The sequence below is a fragment of the Natator depressus genome, chromosome 6, assembly GCF_965152275.1.
Source record: "Natator depressus isolate rNatDep1 chromosome 6, rNatDep2.hap1, whole genome shotgun sequence".
Taxonomy (NCBI): domain Eukaryota; kingdom Metazoa; phylum Chordata; order Testudines; family Cheloniidae; genus Natator; species Natator depressus.
Window position 1 is genome coordinate 30326438 of NC_134239.1, and position 18945 is coordinate 30345382.

Below are 18945 nucleotides of genomic sequence, written 5' to 3' on the forward strand. Positions count from 1 at the left end.
AGTTCAGTGAAAAATTTAGGTTGAAATCAAGAAGGAAATAGAACATAGCTGCCTCCAAGCCTTATAGCTACAGATTAGTCTAAATACAAATTTTAAATCTGGGCTCTCAATTCCATTGCAGTTTTAACATGCTGAGTCTGGTTTATCCATTGCCCTGCATCTTTCGTATCTGTGCACAGTGAGTGTGAAACACTACTGTTTCTGAATGGAAGCATTTTGTGTGCATTTTACACTCACTTTGCACCGGAATACACAGCTACGTAAGGTTCAGAGCAATGGGGAACTGATCCACTTTTTTGTAGCATGCATCTTTAGAGTATGGTAAGCTGGTGGAGTGGATCAACTGGTTTAGCAATCAAAATATTATTCAGTGCAAATTTCTTCCTAAAGGCTTTATTGTGAAGAGCTTTTTATAAAGTTTGTTACAAAGAAAAACAAAGGCCTTTGCTTCCTAACCCTGCTTTATTATTTCCTCCCCTACCCTTAGTAGTTTGAAGTCTAACCACAGAAGTTGAGTAGTCTTTGTCCCAGCACAAACATGAAACATTTACTTAAAATAGAGTTTGACGCAATGTTTTGTGCTTTGGGATGCGTTGTTACTTAGATTAAACCTTCAAATATGGTTTGCATATGTGTTGAGTCTGACTTAGTTTATCAAATGAAAGGATATGAATTTGCTTTTGTAAGTTTAACAGGGACATGAAACTAAGATGATTAGTTATAGGCATAAGAGGGAATCCTTCATATAATTTTTGGTTTTGGGAATGGGGAATGAATTAGTTTCAAGGACTATTTTCCCTCTAGAACATAATGGTGGGTTCTTAGCTGGAGGTTAGGAAAGCCACTTTCCTTTTTTCAATATGGATTTCTGCTCTGTACCACTCTCTTCCTCCACAGAAGTAATTATGACTGTAAGAAGATTAATCATTTATGAAGAGCTGTTTATTCGTAGATCTATGAAACCATTTATTGATTTTCAGACTTCTCATAGATCGGTAATGGAAATGTTGTAGTGTTTGCTAGCTGTTTGCAATGCTTCCTTGCTTCTGAGGTACTCTTACTGTTGGTCTCAATTCAAAACTAAATCAACTGTAAATTCTTAAAGGCAGTGACTGCCTTGTATGTACAATGCCCCATACATTGCAGGCTCTACAGCAATTATTTATAATAAGCTTTTGGCACTGGATGTTCCTCACCAAAACTAATTTGTTTGCCGCTGTAGCTTTCCATGTGTCAACATCTGTCACAACAGGTGCTCTTTTAGGACATGTTGATTTCTCTTTGTGTCTTTTGAGGTGACCTGCAAAGGTATTTAAAGAAGCTGACATTTTACTTTTTTGCTGCTTTATAATGAATAAAGAAGGCCTGAAAAGTTTAACAAGAAGAAGCCTTATTTTTACCTAATGTCAGTTCTGGTCTTGCTGAAGGGTTGGCTTGGGAGCCACAGGTGATACATATTCTCAACCCTCAACTGAAGAATGAAGGTGTAGAACCTTTGATTTCCTTTCTCCAGCATATTATCATTGAGGATAAACAGATGTAATCACAACTCTGCTTTAGGCTTTTAACAGCTGCATCAAAAATCTTTCTTCCTGTCTTTCCTCAGTTACCTCAGGAAGGCTCAGCTTTCACTTTTCTGGCTAATTTTATTTCAGTAGTTGTCACCTGGATTCATCCTGTGTGGAAAACCAACTTTTGATTTTAAAAACAGAATTTTTTAAAAGAGCAAAAGAGAAATTCATGTAAACTTTGTACATCATAAAGAACCAAAAATATGTACAAGTCCAATTTTTGTTTCCCTTCGCAGATTGCTGTACAGTTTATTTAGGTGTGTAATGCTCTCCATGTAGAGGGCATGTCCAGCCCAGTAACGCTGTGCTTTAATAAGCATAGCTTCACTGGTGTTTGTATAACCTCTTCGTAGAAACTCATTATTTGTGATTTTTATCTTGCAATTTAATATGCATAATAGCTCAGCTGCTGTTGGTGAAAGTTTTCTAGCTCTTAGAGCCAGCAGCAAGTTGCCCATGTTTAACAACTATAGAGGAAAGTGGAAATAGGTATAGTATGGTAAATACTGAAAATTCAGATGCAAGACCAGATTCCTTGTGGCAGTCTATTGTACAATAATGATGCTTTTTAAAATGTTCCATTTTATTGGTTAGCGTTCATAGAATCATCCTGGAATATCAGGGTTGGAAGAGACCGCAGGAGGTCATCTAGTCCAGCCCCCTGCTCAAAGCAGGACCAATCCCCAGCGAAATCATCCCAGCCAGGGCTTTGTCAAACCTGACCTTAAAAACCTCCAAGGAAGGAGATTCCCTCCTTCCGTTGGGAAGAATGGTCTAATAGTTTGATCATGGGATTGCGAATCAAACACCAGCCATGCCACTGATTCACTCTCTGGCCTTGAGCAGTCATTTAGCTTCTCTGCCTTCATTTGTGTAAAGAGGACTAATACCCACTTATTTTATAGAGCTCTTATGGGAATTAAGTATGAATGTAACTTGTAACTAGATATGTTGCTTGTATGTGACAAAGCATTTTCTAAATGCTTAACTTAATTATGATAAAGTATGATGAAACGCCTCCAGAGGCCGTGAAATCCTTCATCATGAGTTTAGCATTGCTAATAGTGATACATCTTAAGTATGGTACACTGTGATAATTGATAGGGCCCTATCAAATTCATGGTCCAATTTGGTCAATTTCACAGTCATGGGATTTTAAAAATTGTAATTTCATGATTTCAGATATTTAAATCTGAAATTTCACAATATTGTAAGAGTCCTGACTCAAAAAAGAGACAGGGGTTGCAAGGGGGGTTGTGGTACTGCCACCCTTACTTCTCTGCTGCTGGTGCTGCCTTCAGAGCTGAGCAGCTGGAGGGCGGTGGCTGCTGGCTGGGAGCCCAGCTCTGAAGGCAGAGCCACCACCACCAGCAGCGCAGAAGTAAGGATGCCATGGTATGGTATTGCCACCCTTACTTCTGCGCTGCTGCCTTCAGAGCTCAGCCCTTTGTTAGCTGCCACTCTCCAGCTGCCCAGCTCTGAAGACAGCAGCGCAGAAGTAAGGGTGACATTGTATGGTATTGCGACCCTTACTTCTGCGCTGCTGCTGGCAGGACACTGCCTTCAAAGCTGGGCGCCCAGCCAATAACCGCCACTCTCCAGCCACCCAGCTCTGAAGGCAGTGCAGAAGTAAGGGTGGCAATACTGGGACACCCACCTCCCCCATAAATAACCTTGTGACCCCCCTGCCACCCACAACTCCGTTTTGGGTGAGGACCCTCAATTTGAGAAACATTGGTCTCCTCCCGTGAAATCTGTGTGCTATAGGGTAAAAGCACACAAGACCAGATTTTATAGTGAGACATGTTTTTCATGGCTGTGAGTTTGGTAGGGCCCTATTGTCCTTATTGCTTTGTTAAACTTACTGGTGGTAAAATGGAGGGTGTTCTTTTAGAGTGCATCGGGAACACTACCTGTCTTTGGTACCCGGGGTCCCTCAGTACATTTGTGAGGCAGGGAACTTTTCCCCATCTTACAGATGACAAACTGAGGCACCAAGAGGGTATGTGACTTGTCCAAAGTCTCTCAGATTTCTTGACTTGAAACCAGGTCTCCTGAGTTCTAGGCTACAACCCTAACTACTAGACCAGCATTCACCTCCAGTCAAAACATAACTGCTCTCTGCATGATTTTGCTGATAACATAATTATTGCAAAGAGTCCAACAAAATTCATTCAGAGTCCAACAAAATTAAGCTCTGAACTGTGTGTGTTTTTATAAAATTTGTACCTAGTTTAACTACATAAATCCAGTCAGAATAGTAGGAAAGGTTTGTAACTAGTTAGAAATTTAGAAAATATGGTATTCTGAAATGGATTGAAATGTAAAGCTTTAAATTTACATTTTATAGCTTAAACAGTTCTTTATGTACTTAGTGTACCAATTATGCCTGTACATGTCTTTCTAATTTTTTTTTCCCCCTGTTCAGGTCTACTGAATCTATTGTCAAAGTCAAGGGTCAAAGATTGTTAGGAAGAAGGGATTGATCTCTTAAATGGACATCTGCTTTCACGTTATGGCTCAGATATCCAGTAGCAATGGACTTAAACAGCGTTCATCTCCTTCCTTGGGAACTGCAAGGACAAAAGATGTGGACAAAGAAGAGGCATTGCAGATGGAAGCTGAGGCACTAGCTAAGATGCAAAAGGAAAGAGTGGTAGCTGGTAATAAGCAAACTTCCGAGTCTTTAAGCAGCACCAGACAAAAAGCACAAACTCATAATAATCAGGACCATGATCTCATGGTGTTTCCAGAGGCTGTTGCCAAAAAAAGGGTGGAAGATAAATTAAGCACTGTTGATATAGATAAAATGACCCATGCTGAATTAGAGAAACTGCTGCTAGATGAAAGTTTTGAATCTAGTAAAGTACGTGCATTACCAGCAACTCCTGTTCTGAGCCCATCATTTTCTTCACCATTTTATATTCGGCCTACTGGTCAAAGAGGACAGTGGACACCTGGGCTACCTGGGCCTGTGACTTGCACTTTACCTCCTCTTTACTCATCAGCTTCTTACAACAAACAAGCTGGTTCATTTCAGAATGGCTTCCACCTAAGAATGTCCACGTATCAATCTACAGAACCTGTTTATCTTAGTCTTCCCGGGCGGTCTCCATACACTTCGTACCCGTTGACAACTACTACACCTTTCCATCCACGAGGAAGCCTGCCCATGTGTCCTCCAACACTCACGCCAGAAATGGCAAAAGTATTTGACAAAATAGCCAGCACCTCAGAATTCTTGAAAAATGGGAAATCCAGCACTGACTTAGAGATGACTGGTAGTTTAGGTACGATAGACTTAAAACCAACCTCAGAAAACTCCAGTGATATTAGTAAATTTGATTGGCTGGACTTAGATCCTCTAAGTAAACCAAAAGTGGATAATGTGGAGATCTTGTGTAATGCAGAGGATGATGCAAAGGTGACTTCGAGTACAGTTGCAGAAGATCCATGGGATGCTGTGCTACTAGAAGAAAAATTGCTAGTAACTTGTCATCTTGAAAGAGAAGTGAATGGGAAATCCACTGCTGGAGCAACAGTTACAAGAAGCCAGTCTTTAAACATTCGGACAACTCAGCTTGCAAAGTTACAGGACCAAACACCACAGGTATAATAAATCTGCAGTATTTCAGATTGCATTGTTAAACTTTCTAATACTTGTTACAATATCTTGCAAGATACTTAGACTAAAATGTGCACCTATGTTGTCCTTAATAGAAACCATAAATGGAGTCTTTTAAAAACTATTGGCAGGGATAAAGCTTCAAATAAGCCAGCAGTCATTGGACTGTTGTGTTTAAATTTGATGAATTTTGGAGTAGTCAATACTGATCTTTTAGAGTGATCCTAACTCAATCTAATCAATTTCAAATAGTTGCCTCCTAAGACATTCTCGTGGTTCACTGAAGTTGTGGAATTCATTTGCTATTCTGTGACCCTTCAGTGAAAAGAAGAGTGATTCTGGGTGTTTAAAGAAACAGTTTATTTGTATGGTAACTTCTGCTGTAGTGCTTGGATTTTTTTGTTACATACATTTTATGAAGATTAATTTAACATGAGTCACCTAGTGCATAAACTTCAACTTCTATTAACTCTATAATTCAACAATAAGCATACCCAAACTGTTGCCCTTCCTCCTGGAGCTCAGACACCTCTGCAAAAATTATATGCAGAGAAGCATATAAAATTGCCCACGTTCATGTTCAGAATGAAAATATCTGATAGCTGTAATGTGGGGCAGCAGTTTTGTTGTCGTTTTTAAATTCTAGTTGACACACATTCTCAAAGTTGAACTTGTTACCAGTGGATTCTAATCTCTTCTAAATCGCTCCAGAGGGCAGGTCTACACTAGAGGTGCTCCATCCATGCAGCTTCACTGCTGTAGTACATCTGGTGAAGACTATCTATGCTGATGCTCTAGGCTCACACCCCTGAGCAACATAAGTTAGATCGACTTAAGCGGTTGTGTAGACCTACCCTCAGAAGCAGCGGAGTTGGAACATATGATCATTATGGACCAAACCTTGCACCTCCGCTCATTGCACGTCCACATGGGATTACTGTAGTTCTGTTGTATAAGTAGACCTCTCTTGCATGCCATGGAACAATGTTCTGAGGCAATGCTCAGGAGTTGGAGTTATACCCAGGGAGAGGTTGGGTGTTGCCTGTAGATCTGTAACTACATTAAACTTTTCTTAAATTGGTGTGAAGGATGAATGTATAGTTAATGCCACCTCAGTTCATGGGGTCATAATAATGGCCAGGCTGCTGTTCTCAGTCCTTCCACTGGGATTAGAGAAGAGCAGCAATTCTCCAACTGTGGGTTGGGTCATGACCCTGTTTTAATGGGATTGCCAATGCTGGTGTTAACTTGCTGGGGCTGAAATCCAAGGGCTTCAGCCCTGGGCAGCAGGCCTCAGGCTTAGGCTTTGCTCCCCCCACCCCGTTTGGGGTCATGTAGTAATTTTTGTTGTCAAAGGGGGTCATGGTGCAATGAACCCCTGAAGTAGAGTGCAGAGGAGAGCAGGGATTCCATCCTTTGCTCTCTCCTAGACATGTTGAAGACTTAAATGATCCAGAGCAACTTAACTGCTGATGTATGCCATTCGCTTGACTTTCAGAGTTGCTGAGCATCCACAACTCCCTTTGAAATTAGAGCTACAGGAGGTCAAAACTTCTGACAATATCATAAGCAGGCAATAGGCTGCCTGCCCTGGCAGTTGTCAGTGAAAATGTACATTCCATACTTTCAAAATCAGGGATGCAATCCATATAGCACAACCAAGTGAATGATTACAAACAAATAACTTTAACCTTCCTCTTAAAGTTGATCTACCTGCCAAGGGAAAATATTGGGTGTTTTTATAATGTATAAAGTAGGCACAAGTTTTTTTTCCCCCAGAAAGTTTACTTTGATATATCAGTGTGTCAAGTCTAATCTACCTCTCCTCCTTTTTTTTCCTTTTGGTTGGAGGATTTAGTGGATAGTTTTAATCAATTGACACTAAGGCTGTCAAAGAATTAACAAAATTAATCACGCAATTGAAAAATTAATCGTGTGATGTTAAACAATAGAATACCATTTATATAAATATTTTGGGATGGTTTTCTACATTTTCAAATATATTGATTTCAATTATAACACAGAATACAAAGTGTACAGTACTCACTTTATATTTTTATTATAATTGCACTGTAAAAATTTTCAGTTCAGTTAATACAAGTACTTTAGTGCAGTCTCTTTATCAAAAAAGTTGAACTTACAAATGTAGTTATGTACAAAAAATAACTACATTCAAAAATAAAACAATGTAAAACTTGAGCCTACAAGTCCACTCGGTCCTACTTCTTGTACAGCCAATCATTGAGAAACAAGTTTGTTTACATTTGCAGGAGATAATGCTGCCCACTTCTTATTTACAAGAAAGTGAGAACAGAGGTTCGCATGGCACTGTTGTAGCTGGCATTGCAAGATATTTACGTGCCAGATGCGCTAAAGATTCATATGTCCCTTCATGCTTCAACCACCATTCCTGAGGACATGCTGATGATGGGTTGTGCTCAATAACCATCCAAATCAGTGCAGACCAACACATGTTCATTTTTATCATTTGAGTCAATTGTCACCAGCAGAAGGTTGATTTTCTTTTTTGGTGGTTTGGATTCTGTAGTTTTTCCATCAGTGTGTTGCTTTTTCAAGACTTCTGAAAGCATGCTGCACACCCCATCCCTCTCAGATTTTGGAAGGCACTTCAGATTCTTAAATCTTGGGTCGAGTGCTGTAGCTATCTTTAGAAATCTCACATTGGTACCTTCTTTGTGTTTTGTCAAATCTGCAGTGAAAGTGTTCTTAAAACGAAAAACATTTAGTGAAAATGTTCTTAAAAGGAAAAATATTATCCAAGACTGATATAACATGAAATGTATGGAGAACGCACATAAAACACAGAGCAGGAGACCTACAATTGTTCCCCAAGGAGTTCAGTCACAAATATAATGCATTATTTAACGAGCATCGTCAGCATGGAAGCATGTCTTCTGGAATGGTGGCCGAAGCATGAAGGGGTATACAAATGTTTAGCATATCTGGCATTTAAATACCTTGCAGAGCTGGCTACAAAAGTGCCATGCGAAAGTCTGTTCTCACTTTCAGGTAACTTTGTAAATAAGAAGCGGGCAGCATTCTCTCCCGTAAATGTAAACAAACTTGTTTCTTAATGATTGGCTGCACAAGAAGTAGGACTGAGTGGACTTTGTTTTGTTTTTGAGTGCAGTTATCTACATTTGTAAGTGGCGCTTTCACGATAGAGATTGCACTATGGTACTTGTATGAGGTGAATTGAGAAATACCATTTATCATTTTTACAGTACAAATATTTGTAATTGAGCACTGTACACTTTGTATTCTGTGGTGTAACATAAATCAATATTTTTGAAAATGTAGAAAAACATCCAAAATAGTTAATTTCAATTGGCATTCTATTTGTTTAACAGTGCGATTAAAACTGCAATTAATTTTTGTGTTAATTGCATGAATTAACTGTGATTAATTAACAGCCCTAGTTACTACAGAAATGTTACCTTTGCTGAAACTACATTCCTTGGATAACAAGCCATGTAACTAGCAGACATCTTTAAAGGTATATAGGATTTCTTGTTTTAAACTGCTAGGAATATGTAGCCTTGTGACAAGTTCTAAATCCTCGATGGGTGCTGTTAAAATTACTTTAATGTGAAAAAACTTAAGAAATCAGTTCACAAGCCATTTACTGTTTTCCAGTGTTGCTAGAACTTTAATCAATGACTCTTGGCACAAAGTGTTTTAAATTGCCTCGCCTCAGCTTTCATAATACTGTTACATTGATTCATAATAATTCATGAAGATGTACTATTCTTCTAGCAACTGGCAACACATGTTTGCCAAGTGTCTATGCTTTATTTAGTTTATCTCCAGGAAAAACATATTAGCTTGGTGATTTGGACTTTCAAGTGTCTCTGTGAAAGTGCACTAAATCAAAAACTGGTCATACAGTGGCATTATAAAAATCAGTGGTGTTGCCATCTGGGAGGATATTACAGAATTAGAAAGGGTCCAGAGAAGAGCAATGAGAATATATAAGTCATGCACCTTCGTAATCAAAGAGATTGAAAAGGCTAAGGTTGTTTACCTTGAGAAAGGACATGATGCAGATATACGAAATAATGAATGGTGTAGAGAACATAGATTGGAAGCTTTTGTTGTCCTTGCCCCGTCATAACAGAAACAGACAGGTGGCAAATTCAGAACTGATGTGTTTTCCCCATGTTGCATAACTAGACTATGGAACTCATTATCACAGGATGCTGAGACCAAGATCTTACCAAGATTTAGAAGGAATTAAATGTTAATAGGGACAAGAATGACCAAAGTTGTTCTTTAAATAAAAATATTGGAAGTGAGAGAAAACATCGTGCTGCAAGCCTTAACTATTTTATTAGGGATTATTACCTTTGGTAGGCAGATTATCTCCCATCTGCCTACTGTGGGGTTGTGCTTTGCATTGAAACAATCCGTGTTGGCCACTGTCAAACAGGGTACAGGACTAGATGGACCAAGGGGCTGATTCAGTTTGGAAATTACACCTTTTTAAGTGGCCAGATTAGCTTTCCTGAGCTGCCATCTCTCCAGAAAAGTCTTTCACTATAGAATTCCTCATACTTGTCAAAAGAGGCAATAAAATCTCTAAAGACTTCAGCAGGAAATTTTTTTCTGCTACAATTCCCACTTACAGTCTGCAAAGTCATATTTGTGGAAATTGTGACCACAGAAAAGGGATTTAGAGGATTTGACTGCTTTGAGAATTTTGCTTTGGTATTTCAGCTATTTGAATAACATCATACGCTATCTACACAACATCCAGACAGAACAAAGGAATGGATCTTCTGCTGGATCTCTAAAATACTTGTAAAGTAAATAGATTTCTAAATTTGCTCCCTAAAATCTTCTAACCATGCTCTTTCTAGAAAAAGAAATATTGACAAAGCAATAGTATAAAATGTTGGGTTTCAGAGTAGCAGCCGTGTTTGAATTTGCAAAAAGAAAAGGAGTACTTGTGGCACCTTAGAGACTAACAAATTTATTTGAGCATAAGCTTTCGTGAGCTACAGCTCACTTCATCGGATGCATTCGGGGCGGGGGGGGGGGGGGGGGAGGGGAGGCTTGTCATCCTTAATTTTCTGTTAGTAATGTTCCTGGCATCTCAGTGAGTGTTTCCTGCTGTTCTGAGCTGGTTGTCATATTTTGGAAGGCTTTTTTTGCACCATAGTTCCCTGTATTTTGTAAGACTAGAGGTTTGAAAAGCTGATGTGTGAGGAGTAGAACGTCAATATAACTGTCTTGTGTAATTCTGAGCTTTGAGATCTGTGAACTCATTCTTCCTGTAGTCTGTGTTTAGAGAGGCAAACATAGTTTCCTTGTTTTTAACTTCTGTAGCCAACCCTTTAACAATGACAACATATCAGATGTCTTTCCCCAGAAACATCAGGTTCATCATGGCCTTCAGCCACACTATTATGGCCTGCGATAAATCAATTCTACTTGTAAATTGGATCAATATTTTGATGTAAACCCTCCGAGGAAAAAAAGAGATACTGTGGTGCTGCAGGAAGTTTGACTCATTTTATTGAGTTTTCCTTCAGTCATTCCTAATACCTTGATTGAGTATTGGTTCAGTAATGTTGTGTTGGAGGAGCTGCCATCTTTTGGATGGTCCATAAAATGAATGTCTTGATTACTGGTGGTATCAGCAATCCCATGAAACTCTTTCATAGGAACGGATTATTAACCCTAGTCAAACTTCAACTTGAGTGACTACATTCTGCCTCCCTAAACATCCTCCTGCAGTTCCAGTGGGGTAAGATATTGTTTGGTTGGTCTTAAACAGTTGTATAACGTTACCGAAGTGGCAATGTTGTATCACAGGCGTACCTTTGTTTCATTATTGGAAGTGATCCCTGTGTCGACTGTACAGTACAGCTTGAATTGAAAGGTGTTGTCTAAATGTAAGGTTACTCTTTTCTTTTTTCTTTTTTTTTTTGAAGACTCTCTTGGATTCTGGTTATCTTACTGGGTAGTGTTTTTTCATAGAACGGTTCCTGCTCTTGGTGGATTGTATGATGAAACACTTACTTCTAAAGCTATGCTGTGATACCCTTGAGTTAAATTCAAGTATTTTTCCTGATTTGCAGTTTACGTGATATGAATTGAACCTTTATCATGGTTTTGCCTTCCTCTTTAGTATGCTAACTTCCTGTTTCCTTGTGCGTGATTTGGTATTGTGTGTTGCTGACTTGATCACCTAACTTCTTAAGAAGCTGTACTGGTCTGCTGACAAATTTATGAGTTACTTAAAGACATTACCTTGAAGTCTAGTCGCATTTAAAAAAAACTTAAAAGTAGTTGCAAGTGGCACATGTAACCAAGTCCACATTCCAGTTTTTGTGGGTTTAGTCTTTATCCAATTTCCTTAAGTTTTACATAGGAACTGGGATTAGTAAAGTCCCAAACAGTGAAACGGACAATAATGCTATTAAATGCCAAAAGTAAACTGCCTGTTTTTGTTCAGTTTAGTGTGTAGCCTTTCAGCTAAATTAACTTTGTCGCTAGTAACTACAGCTGGTTAAAACAAATTTGGCAGAAGTGATTTGTTTGTGGTCCCTTTTTTAAGGTACAAGGCAAACTAAACCATTTGTAATAAAAACATTTCCAAACTCAGTTTACAAAATAAACTGCTATAGGCTTGTTTACATGACACAGCAACATGAGTTATAGGGGTCTGAGTGCGCAACACACTAGTGTGCTTAACAAATAACTAGCTTACATAGACACTGCTATCATGAACTAAAAGTTCCTTAGTGCATATTAACATAGTGCCACTTCCGACAGATCAGTTAGTGCACAACACAGTTAGAAATTACACCCCTCTGGTACACATTGTTGCACCATGTAGACAACCCTATGACGTGCAATTTTGAGAACTGTAAACTTTTTGGTCTAGACCAGGCAAATTTGGATCAGCATGTTTCTAGTCTGTATGTATGCTAAGTTGTTCATTTTAGTGCATTATGAATTCATATGCTCCCTTGATCAGAATTTAATGAGCAGCTGTTACCAATTGAAGAATAGGTCAATTGGAAACGAGTTATTTAACTCAAGATGCAATATTTGAATATGAATAAATATGAAGTTGACTTGCTGAAGTACTGGCAACTATTGTTTCTACATGTATTACAAGGCTTTTCATAGCATTTTAAAATTTGCGTATGCAATGTGAATTACCTAACTTACGTTTTCAACTGAGCAGTACTATCTACAATGAGGACCTCTTCCTCTGCCAGCATAAACTGAACCCCAGACTGATATTAGCCCAGAGATGTTTACCCAATGCCAGGGGATGCACTGGTTGTGTAGAGATGACTTTACCACGTGCTTTCCATGCTAACAGGAAAAATAGGGTGTGGTTGAAGGAAAGAGGATGGTGCCGGGATACCCCCTTGCCACTCTTGGCTGCATTTCAGCCCTTTAGGGTTGTTGGCAGTCAGTGTAAGTTAGAGCAGCCCTTAAACTGTCCCATCATAGACCTGCAGCAGGATCAAGGCAGTGTAAAGATTTATTTTAAGTTAGTTATGTGAATGCATGTATATCCTGACTTGCTTTTTGTACAGATCTGCCTCACCCCAGTCCTACTGGTTTAAAAACTGCTTAGAAAGGGCATAATCGATATAAGTGACTGGAGGCTAGCAAGAAATATAGTAAAATAGTTGAAAGACTGGCATGTGCACATTTTTTCTCTTTTGCGAAAAGGTGACTGGATTAATGTTTGTAAATTTCACTGAGAAGCATTAATTGTTACTTCCAGCACCAGTTTAGCTCCAATAGCAAAATACAAGTGTTCCTAAACTGCCTCAATCCTGACATGTGGGAGCCATCTCTGAGGGCCATTTAAATTTTGGTAATCTGAAGTTAACACTCATGTGATGTGTGTGAGAACTGTAGACACACATCCACTTTGAATTGTGACTGTCAAACACATTCCTATGTACTCTGTCTTTAAACAACCACCAGTTGGTAAGTTTGTCAAACCAAAGATCTAGCAGCAAAAAGGTCAAGTTACTGCTTCTAGTTCGTTTTTTTTGTTTTAGCTAGCGTACAAGAGAACGATGCACTCTGCGCAATGGCTCCATATTTTGCGGTGTAGCAATTTTCAGCTAAAATTAATTGGAATCGGAATTTAAATACCTTGCAAAAAAGTATTAAAGGTAAAATGTCACTAATCAAAACATCCCAAAAGGTAAAACTTTTCAAAGTAACTTCTGTGTTTAGCAACAGTATACCATGTCTGAAGTTTAAAGAAATACTTTAAAAAAAACTACCCTAGATTTACCTTTCCAAAGCTTGAAACACATTTTAAAAAGACACAAGTTCCCAGCTGCCCCAGTCTGACTATATGAGTAACCCTTCCCTGCCCACCAGTCCAATGCATTACACAAGCCTCTTTCAAAAGGCATGCATTCTTCCTAAAAAGCCTTGAAAAAGATAGACTTGCAGAATGTTCTGGGAAAAAACAAATGTGCTCTGTCTGATCCTGAGTGTGAGAGTTCGTGAATTGAGTGGCCTTCCATTGTGTGCACTGTGCCCACAAATATAAATGGGGGCTGCTAGCTTGGGCACTTCAGGTGATTTCACCTGCCTTTACTATAGGAAGAGAGGCATTATCTAAGGCATTGGTTCTCACTGTAAATGTTTATGGCCTGTCACAACCAAGTAAATAGTGTGGGCGTGGAGGCTCTGGGGTAGTTTTGGTTGGATCCTGCTCACACTCACCCCACAGTGGCAGCTCCTGTGTTGTGGGGCTGTCTGCTCTGGGCATTGCAACCTCCAGGATTGCAGCACCATTCAGGTTTGTCCCTGCCCCCCTGACTGGACCAAATTTGTGAGAGTGAAGTTGTGACCTGGCTTTTGGAGCTGGAGTGCCACTCGCTTAAATTTGGCCTACCCAGACACCTGTCGTCATGGTGGCTGGGCCAAACCGGAGCGGTGCTGGGACCCCAGAGGTTTCAGTTAGGGATGTAAAAGGTTAACCAGTAAGCATTAGGCTTACTGTTAACCGACCTTAATTGGTAACACTGTGCACACTGTCTGGAGCAGCCCCAGCCCTGGTGGCCCCATGCCAGCCAGGGAGACCTCGGCCACACTGGAGCGGCCTAAGTTAACCAGTTAAACAATATTTTAATCATTTAACTGGTTAACTCTTTAAACAATATTTATATCCCTAGTTGCAGTGCCTGGATCAAGGAGGCGAGCCCAGCCAGCCCTGTGGAACAGGAGCCACAGGAGCTGTCACACAACCCTTTGAAACATTCTGGTGACGCAATTTGGGTTCTGCCCAATGGGTTGAGAAACCGTGGTCGAAGGTACACAAGACTACAGTAACTTGTTAGGTGAAACTTCCAACTAGTCTTTGGGTTTAGTCCTTTGAATTTGGAGAATTGGGACTCCCTTCAAGGGATCTCGGACACAAATAATCCTCCTACTCTTGCAGATCTTATTGCTTGGTTGGGGAGTGGCCGAAAACATCATGGCATGGGAATTTTTTACATATATAAAAATTGAGACCAATACCTTTGCCCTTACGCCCCCCAGACTGCCAACAAATAAGGAAGAAAGTTTTGAAGTCTGAATTGCTGATGATTGCAGTCAACCATCATTCTTTATGGTCTGATTTCAGATGAGTCATTTGAACTTTTTTCCTTCTGAGATCTGGTTTAATGGCACCTACAATGCCCTTTAACATAACTAGTCATCGCCGCCGCGCCCTCCCCCCCCCCCCCCCGGCCAGGCTTCTCACTGTAATTGAAACCAGAGAGGATCCTAAAAAATAGAGTGTAGTAGTCTTGTTACCCTCCACATTGGATTCAGAAAATGCACTAATCTGGGGGGAAATGTTTGAATGCACTAATATGCAACACAAAAGAAGTAGGACCAGTAATTGTAAGTGAAACAACAAATTCAAATTACCAGTGCTTCCTTCAGAAAACCAAAACTTCTAGATGTTTGAGTTTTGAAATATCAAAAGTTGGCTTTACACAGACTCAATAACGTGAATAAAAATTCCTTACTATATAATAAACAGCATATTGCATCCATGGAAACATAGGTGCTTAGAAGCAATGCTTAAATACACTGAGAACAGTAACCCAGCAGATCAAAGGTGGTTAAACAGGGCCAATCTGTTTATCTGTGGTAAGTAACATGCACAATTGAATGAAGAGCAAATACCAATTGTGCATGTCTCTTCATAGTGGTTTTTTGCACTAAGTAGAACGTTTTTTTCTGCTATGGCATGGCTATGTGACAAAACTGTGCTTTAAATTGGAAGCTAATGCATGATTAAAATAACTGGTTCAAAAATGCTACAGTGACAGAAGGCTCTAAAGCTAAAATAATCCCAATAAAATGTGTAACTTCAACATAATCATATTTATACATAGACCTAATGTCCTGTCTTCCCATTCCCTTTCCCAATAAAATGGGACGGAAAGTACAAGACTGACAATCTGTGTGCGCGCACCCGGTATCTGCTACATTTACTTGGGAACTTAGTGCCACAGAGTTAGCTGTGTATAGTCAAGATATATGACCGCTATCTAAGCCAGATTCCATGCTTCCATGAGTGTTCACTTTCCAGTTTGGTAATGTTGCAAAGAATCAATTCTGATTTAAATAGATACAAAACCAGTTCAATATTCATTTTCTTATTACATATGTATGCTAATATCTGTAAATTCACATTTCATGTAGCTGAAAGATTGGTGGCAAACACTACATTGTTTTGAGGTTTTACTAGTGATCTGAAGGTTTATGGGAGTGTTTTCAACCAGTTTAATGTTTTGTTTTATCCTTTAACTATAGCAAGACAATGGGACCACTAGCCTGACAACAGAAAATGCACTTCTCCAAGATATTGAAGGGCAGAATCAAGAGCTGGCAGCTTTTTGTCAAGCAGTTACCAAGTAAGAAGTTACTGATTGCAAATTAATTCTCAAATAATTAAATGGTGGTGTTCGCTGTCCTGGAAATAAATATCAAAGTTCAAATATCATGAACTTCTGGTAATGTTCACAGGACTAGCCCTGCACACTTCGCTGCATTAGGCAAACTTCAGTATGCCTTTCTCCTCACATCAATCTGTTCTGTCCAACCCACATCCTTTCTTTCGTTGGCATTTATCTTAACGTTTTAGAATGTTTTTTGTTAAGCAGTAAATGTCTTCTGCATGACTTTCTTTTTGATCTACTGATATGACTGGCTGTATTCACTTCCTGTCTCTTCCTGTTCCCCATCGCACATTTTTCTAGAGTACAGGGTTCCCCCCCTTCTTTGTCTATTCCTTGCTTTCACATGGCTTTTTTCAATCTCTCCTCAAAGTTCTTCACTCTTACCCTCCCTTCTCTCCCTCCCAACAAGCTCTATCAAACTGTTCTCTACACTTGAAATGCATTCAGTCATTGTCCTTGTCCCCTGGCCCCATCTCCAGACACACAGGCTGCTGCCACCTCCTTCAGACAGGCATAAACTTCTTGGGGAAAGATGTCCTCAGCCTTTGCGCTCCCCGGGCAAGAGACAGGAAATCCAGGCTGACCGCAGTGATCAAACCTCAACTTGTTCTCTAATCTAGTCTCTCACCAGGGAGAATGCATTGTCTGTTGGAGTCTCTGCTTATTACTGGTATTGGAGAAAGAGGTAGCTGGGAGAAGGGGAGATGCTGCTGAAGGGGAGCAGCATTAAGCAAGAACATAAATACTAGGACAGGGGTGGCCAGCCTGAGAAGGAGCCAGAATTTACCAATGTACATTGCCAAAGAGCCACAGTAATATGTCAGCAGCCCCGCAGCGTCTCCCACCCACCGGCAGCCCCACTGATCGGCAGTTTTGTGGTGTGCAGGAGGCTCGGGGGAGGAGTGAGGGCACGGCAGGCTCAAGGGAGGGGGTGGGAAGGGGTGGAGTGGGGGCAGGGCCTGTGGCAGAGCCAGGGGTTGAGCAGTGAGCACCCCCCGGCACACTGGAAAGTTGGCATCTGTAGCTCCATCCCCAGAGTCGGTGCCTATACAAGGAGCTGCATGTGGCTGGCCACCCCTGACCTGGGAGGAGAGAGAGAGGAGGCAATAAGGGAGGCTTTCTCCCCCACCCCCCCTTCTCTGACTTGCTTTTCTGCTTCCCCCTCAATCTTTCCTCTGACCAACTACATGATTTACAGATAGGGTAGGGCAAGTCCTACATGTTTGTGAATCATTTAAAGAAGTGGAACCCTGAATATTTAAGATCCTTAAGATCCTTACAGTTTTATAGCTGTACTTCAATAGCAATCTCTGTTCTAGTTTGTTTTTGTGGACTGGATACTGCTGACCTCAGAGTCTGTTTGCTTTAAAACTATACACAAGATCCTGAATATATTGTATTCTTTGTAGGGATGTGTTTGTGTCTGTGACAGATGCATCCGATTAGCCAACTAGTGTTGCTTTGAATACTTTGTTCACTCTGGTTACTCTGTCTCTAAAGTGACAAAGCAGACACAGACAAGGTCGAGAGATGACAAAAATGACTAAAAGCATGGAATATTACTCTTCAGAGCAGGGACTGCTTTCTTTTGAATTTGGAAAGCACCAAGCACATTCTGGGTGCTATTAGAACAATAAGATTTTTCTGTATATTTAAATGCACTAAAAATTAGGAATATTTAGTTTAAAGGAAATTAAGACCTAAAAGGTACAAAAAGTAATGAATGAGCAAGAGGTAGTCAGTTGGTGGTTATCATTTTCTCCTTCTTCGAATACAGAAAGGGGAGTACCCATGAAATAAAAAGGTAACTTCAAAACTGATGAAAGAGAACACATTTGCACAACTCATAATTAACCTATGGAACTGACTGCTACAAGATACTGAGGCAAAATTTGAGTATTGGGTAGGAATAAAATGTTTTAAAATCAGTTACAATTAAATATATCCCCTTCAAGACTTAAACCACTAACAGCTACCTACAGGCTGCCATGTAAGGAATTCCCTTTTTTCTCTGAAGCATTTGTTGTTGGTCACTGTCAAGAGGTACGATACTTAGCTAGTTGGACCATTATAGACCAGTATAATTTCTCTGTTCCTAATGTCCTAGAACATTGCTGTAATGTCAGCAAAAAGGTAAAATGACTTTAAAAAATTAGTCACAATATTTAATAGCATTGGTTGGTGGCTGCTTATTACTGAAAATAAAATTTACTTCTGAACAGATTTTTCTAACAAATGGGGGAAAAATTACATATACCCATCTCTCATTAGCGATTTGGTTTACAGAATGAGCCCCCTTCTTCCTCAATTTTTTGCCCTTCACTTATCTCCTTTTCATTGCTGCTTTATTTAAATTTCAGTGTTTGAAATAATTTGATTTGAACAGTACACAACAGCAGTGCCCAAAGACTAAACATTTTAGAGTGTTTTGAGGACTTGTATTCCAAAAATTAGATTTTTTGACTAATGAAAATTAGTTGTCTTATGCAGATGCTACAGTATAGTTTGCTCTCTCAAATTATATTGTAACTTAAAGAAAAACATGGAATTTCAGAACATCATGCAAATAGCAAGATAATGGGTATCAATGAGCTTAACATGTGAAAGTCATAGTCTCTTGCTCCAGCCTACACACTAATTTTAAAATAGTTGCTCATCTGTTTGTTATGAGCAGTCTTGGAGCAGAGAGCAGACAAGTCAAATGTTTCTGTATCTACAGCTTAAGTTAAGAATGAAAAAGCATTTACAACTTTGGTACTACTTTCAGACAACTGCA

The 18945-nt window shown here is 39.7% G+C and overlaps 1 protein-coding gene across 1 annotated transcript in view; it reads left to right on the top strand.

Annotated features, from left to right (window-relative positions):
- Positions 1 to 18945, top strand: part of PIK3C2A (phosphatidylinositol-4-phosphate 3-kinase catalytic subunit type 2 alpha) — an 86623-nt gene that overhangs the window by 10987 nt on the left and 56691 nt on the right. Inside the window, exons 2-3 of the mRNA XM_074954931.1 lie at positions 4000 to 5181; positions 16024 to 16124. Coding sequence (XP_074811032.1) covers positions 4066 to 5181; positions 16024 to 16124 — 1217 coding nt within the window. The 5' untranslated portion in view covers positions 4000 to 4065. The remainder of the gene's footprint in view (positions 1 to 3999; positions 5182 to 16023; positions 16125 to 18945) is intronic.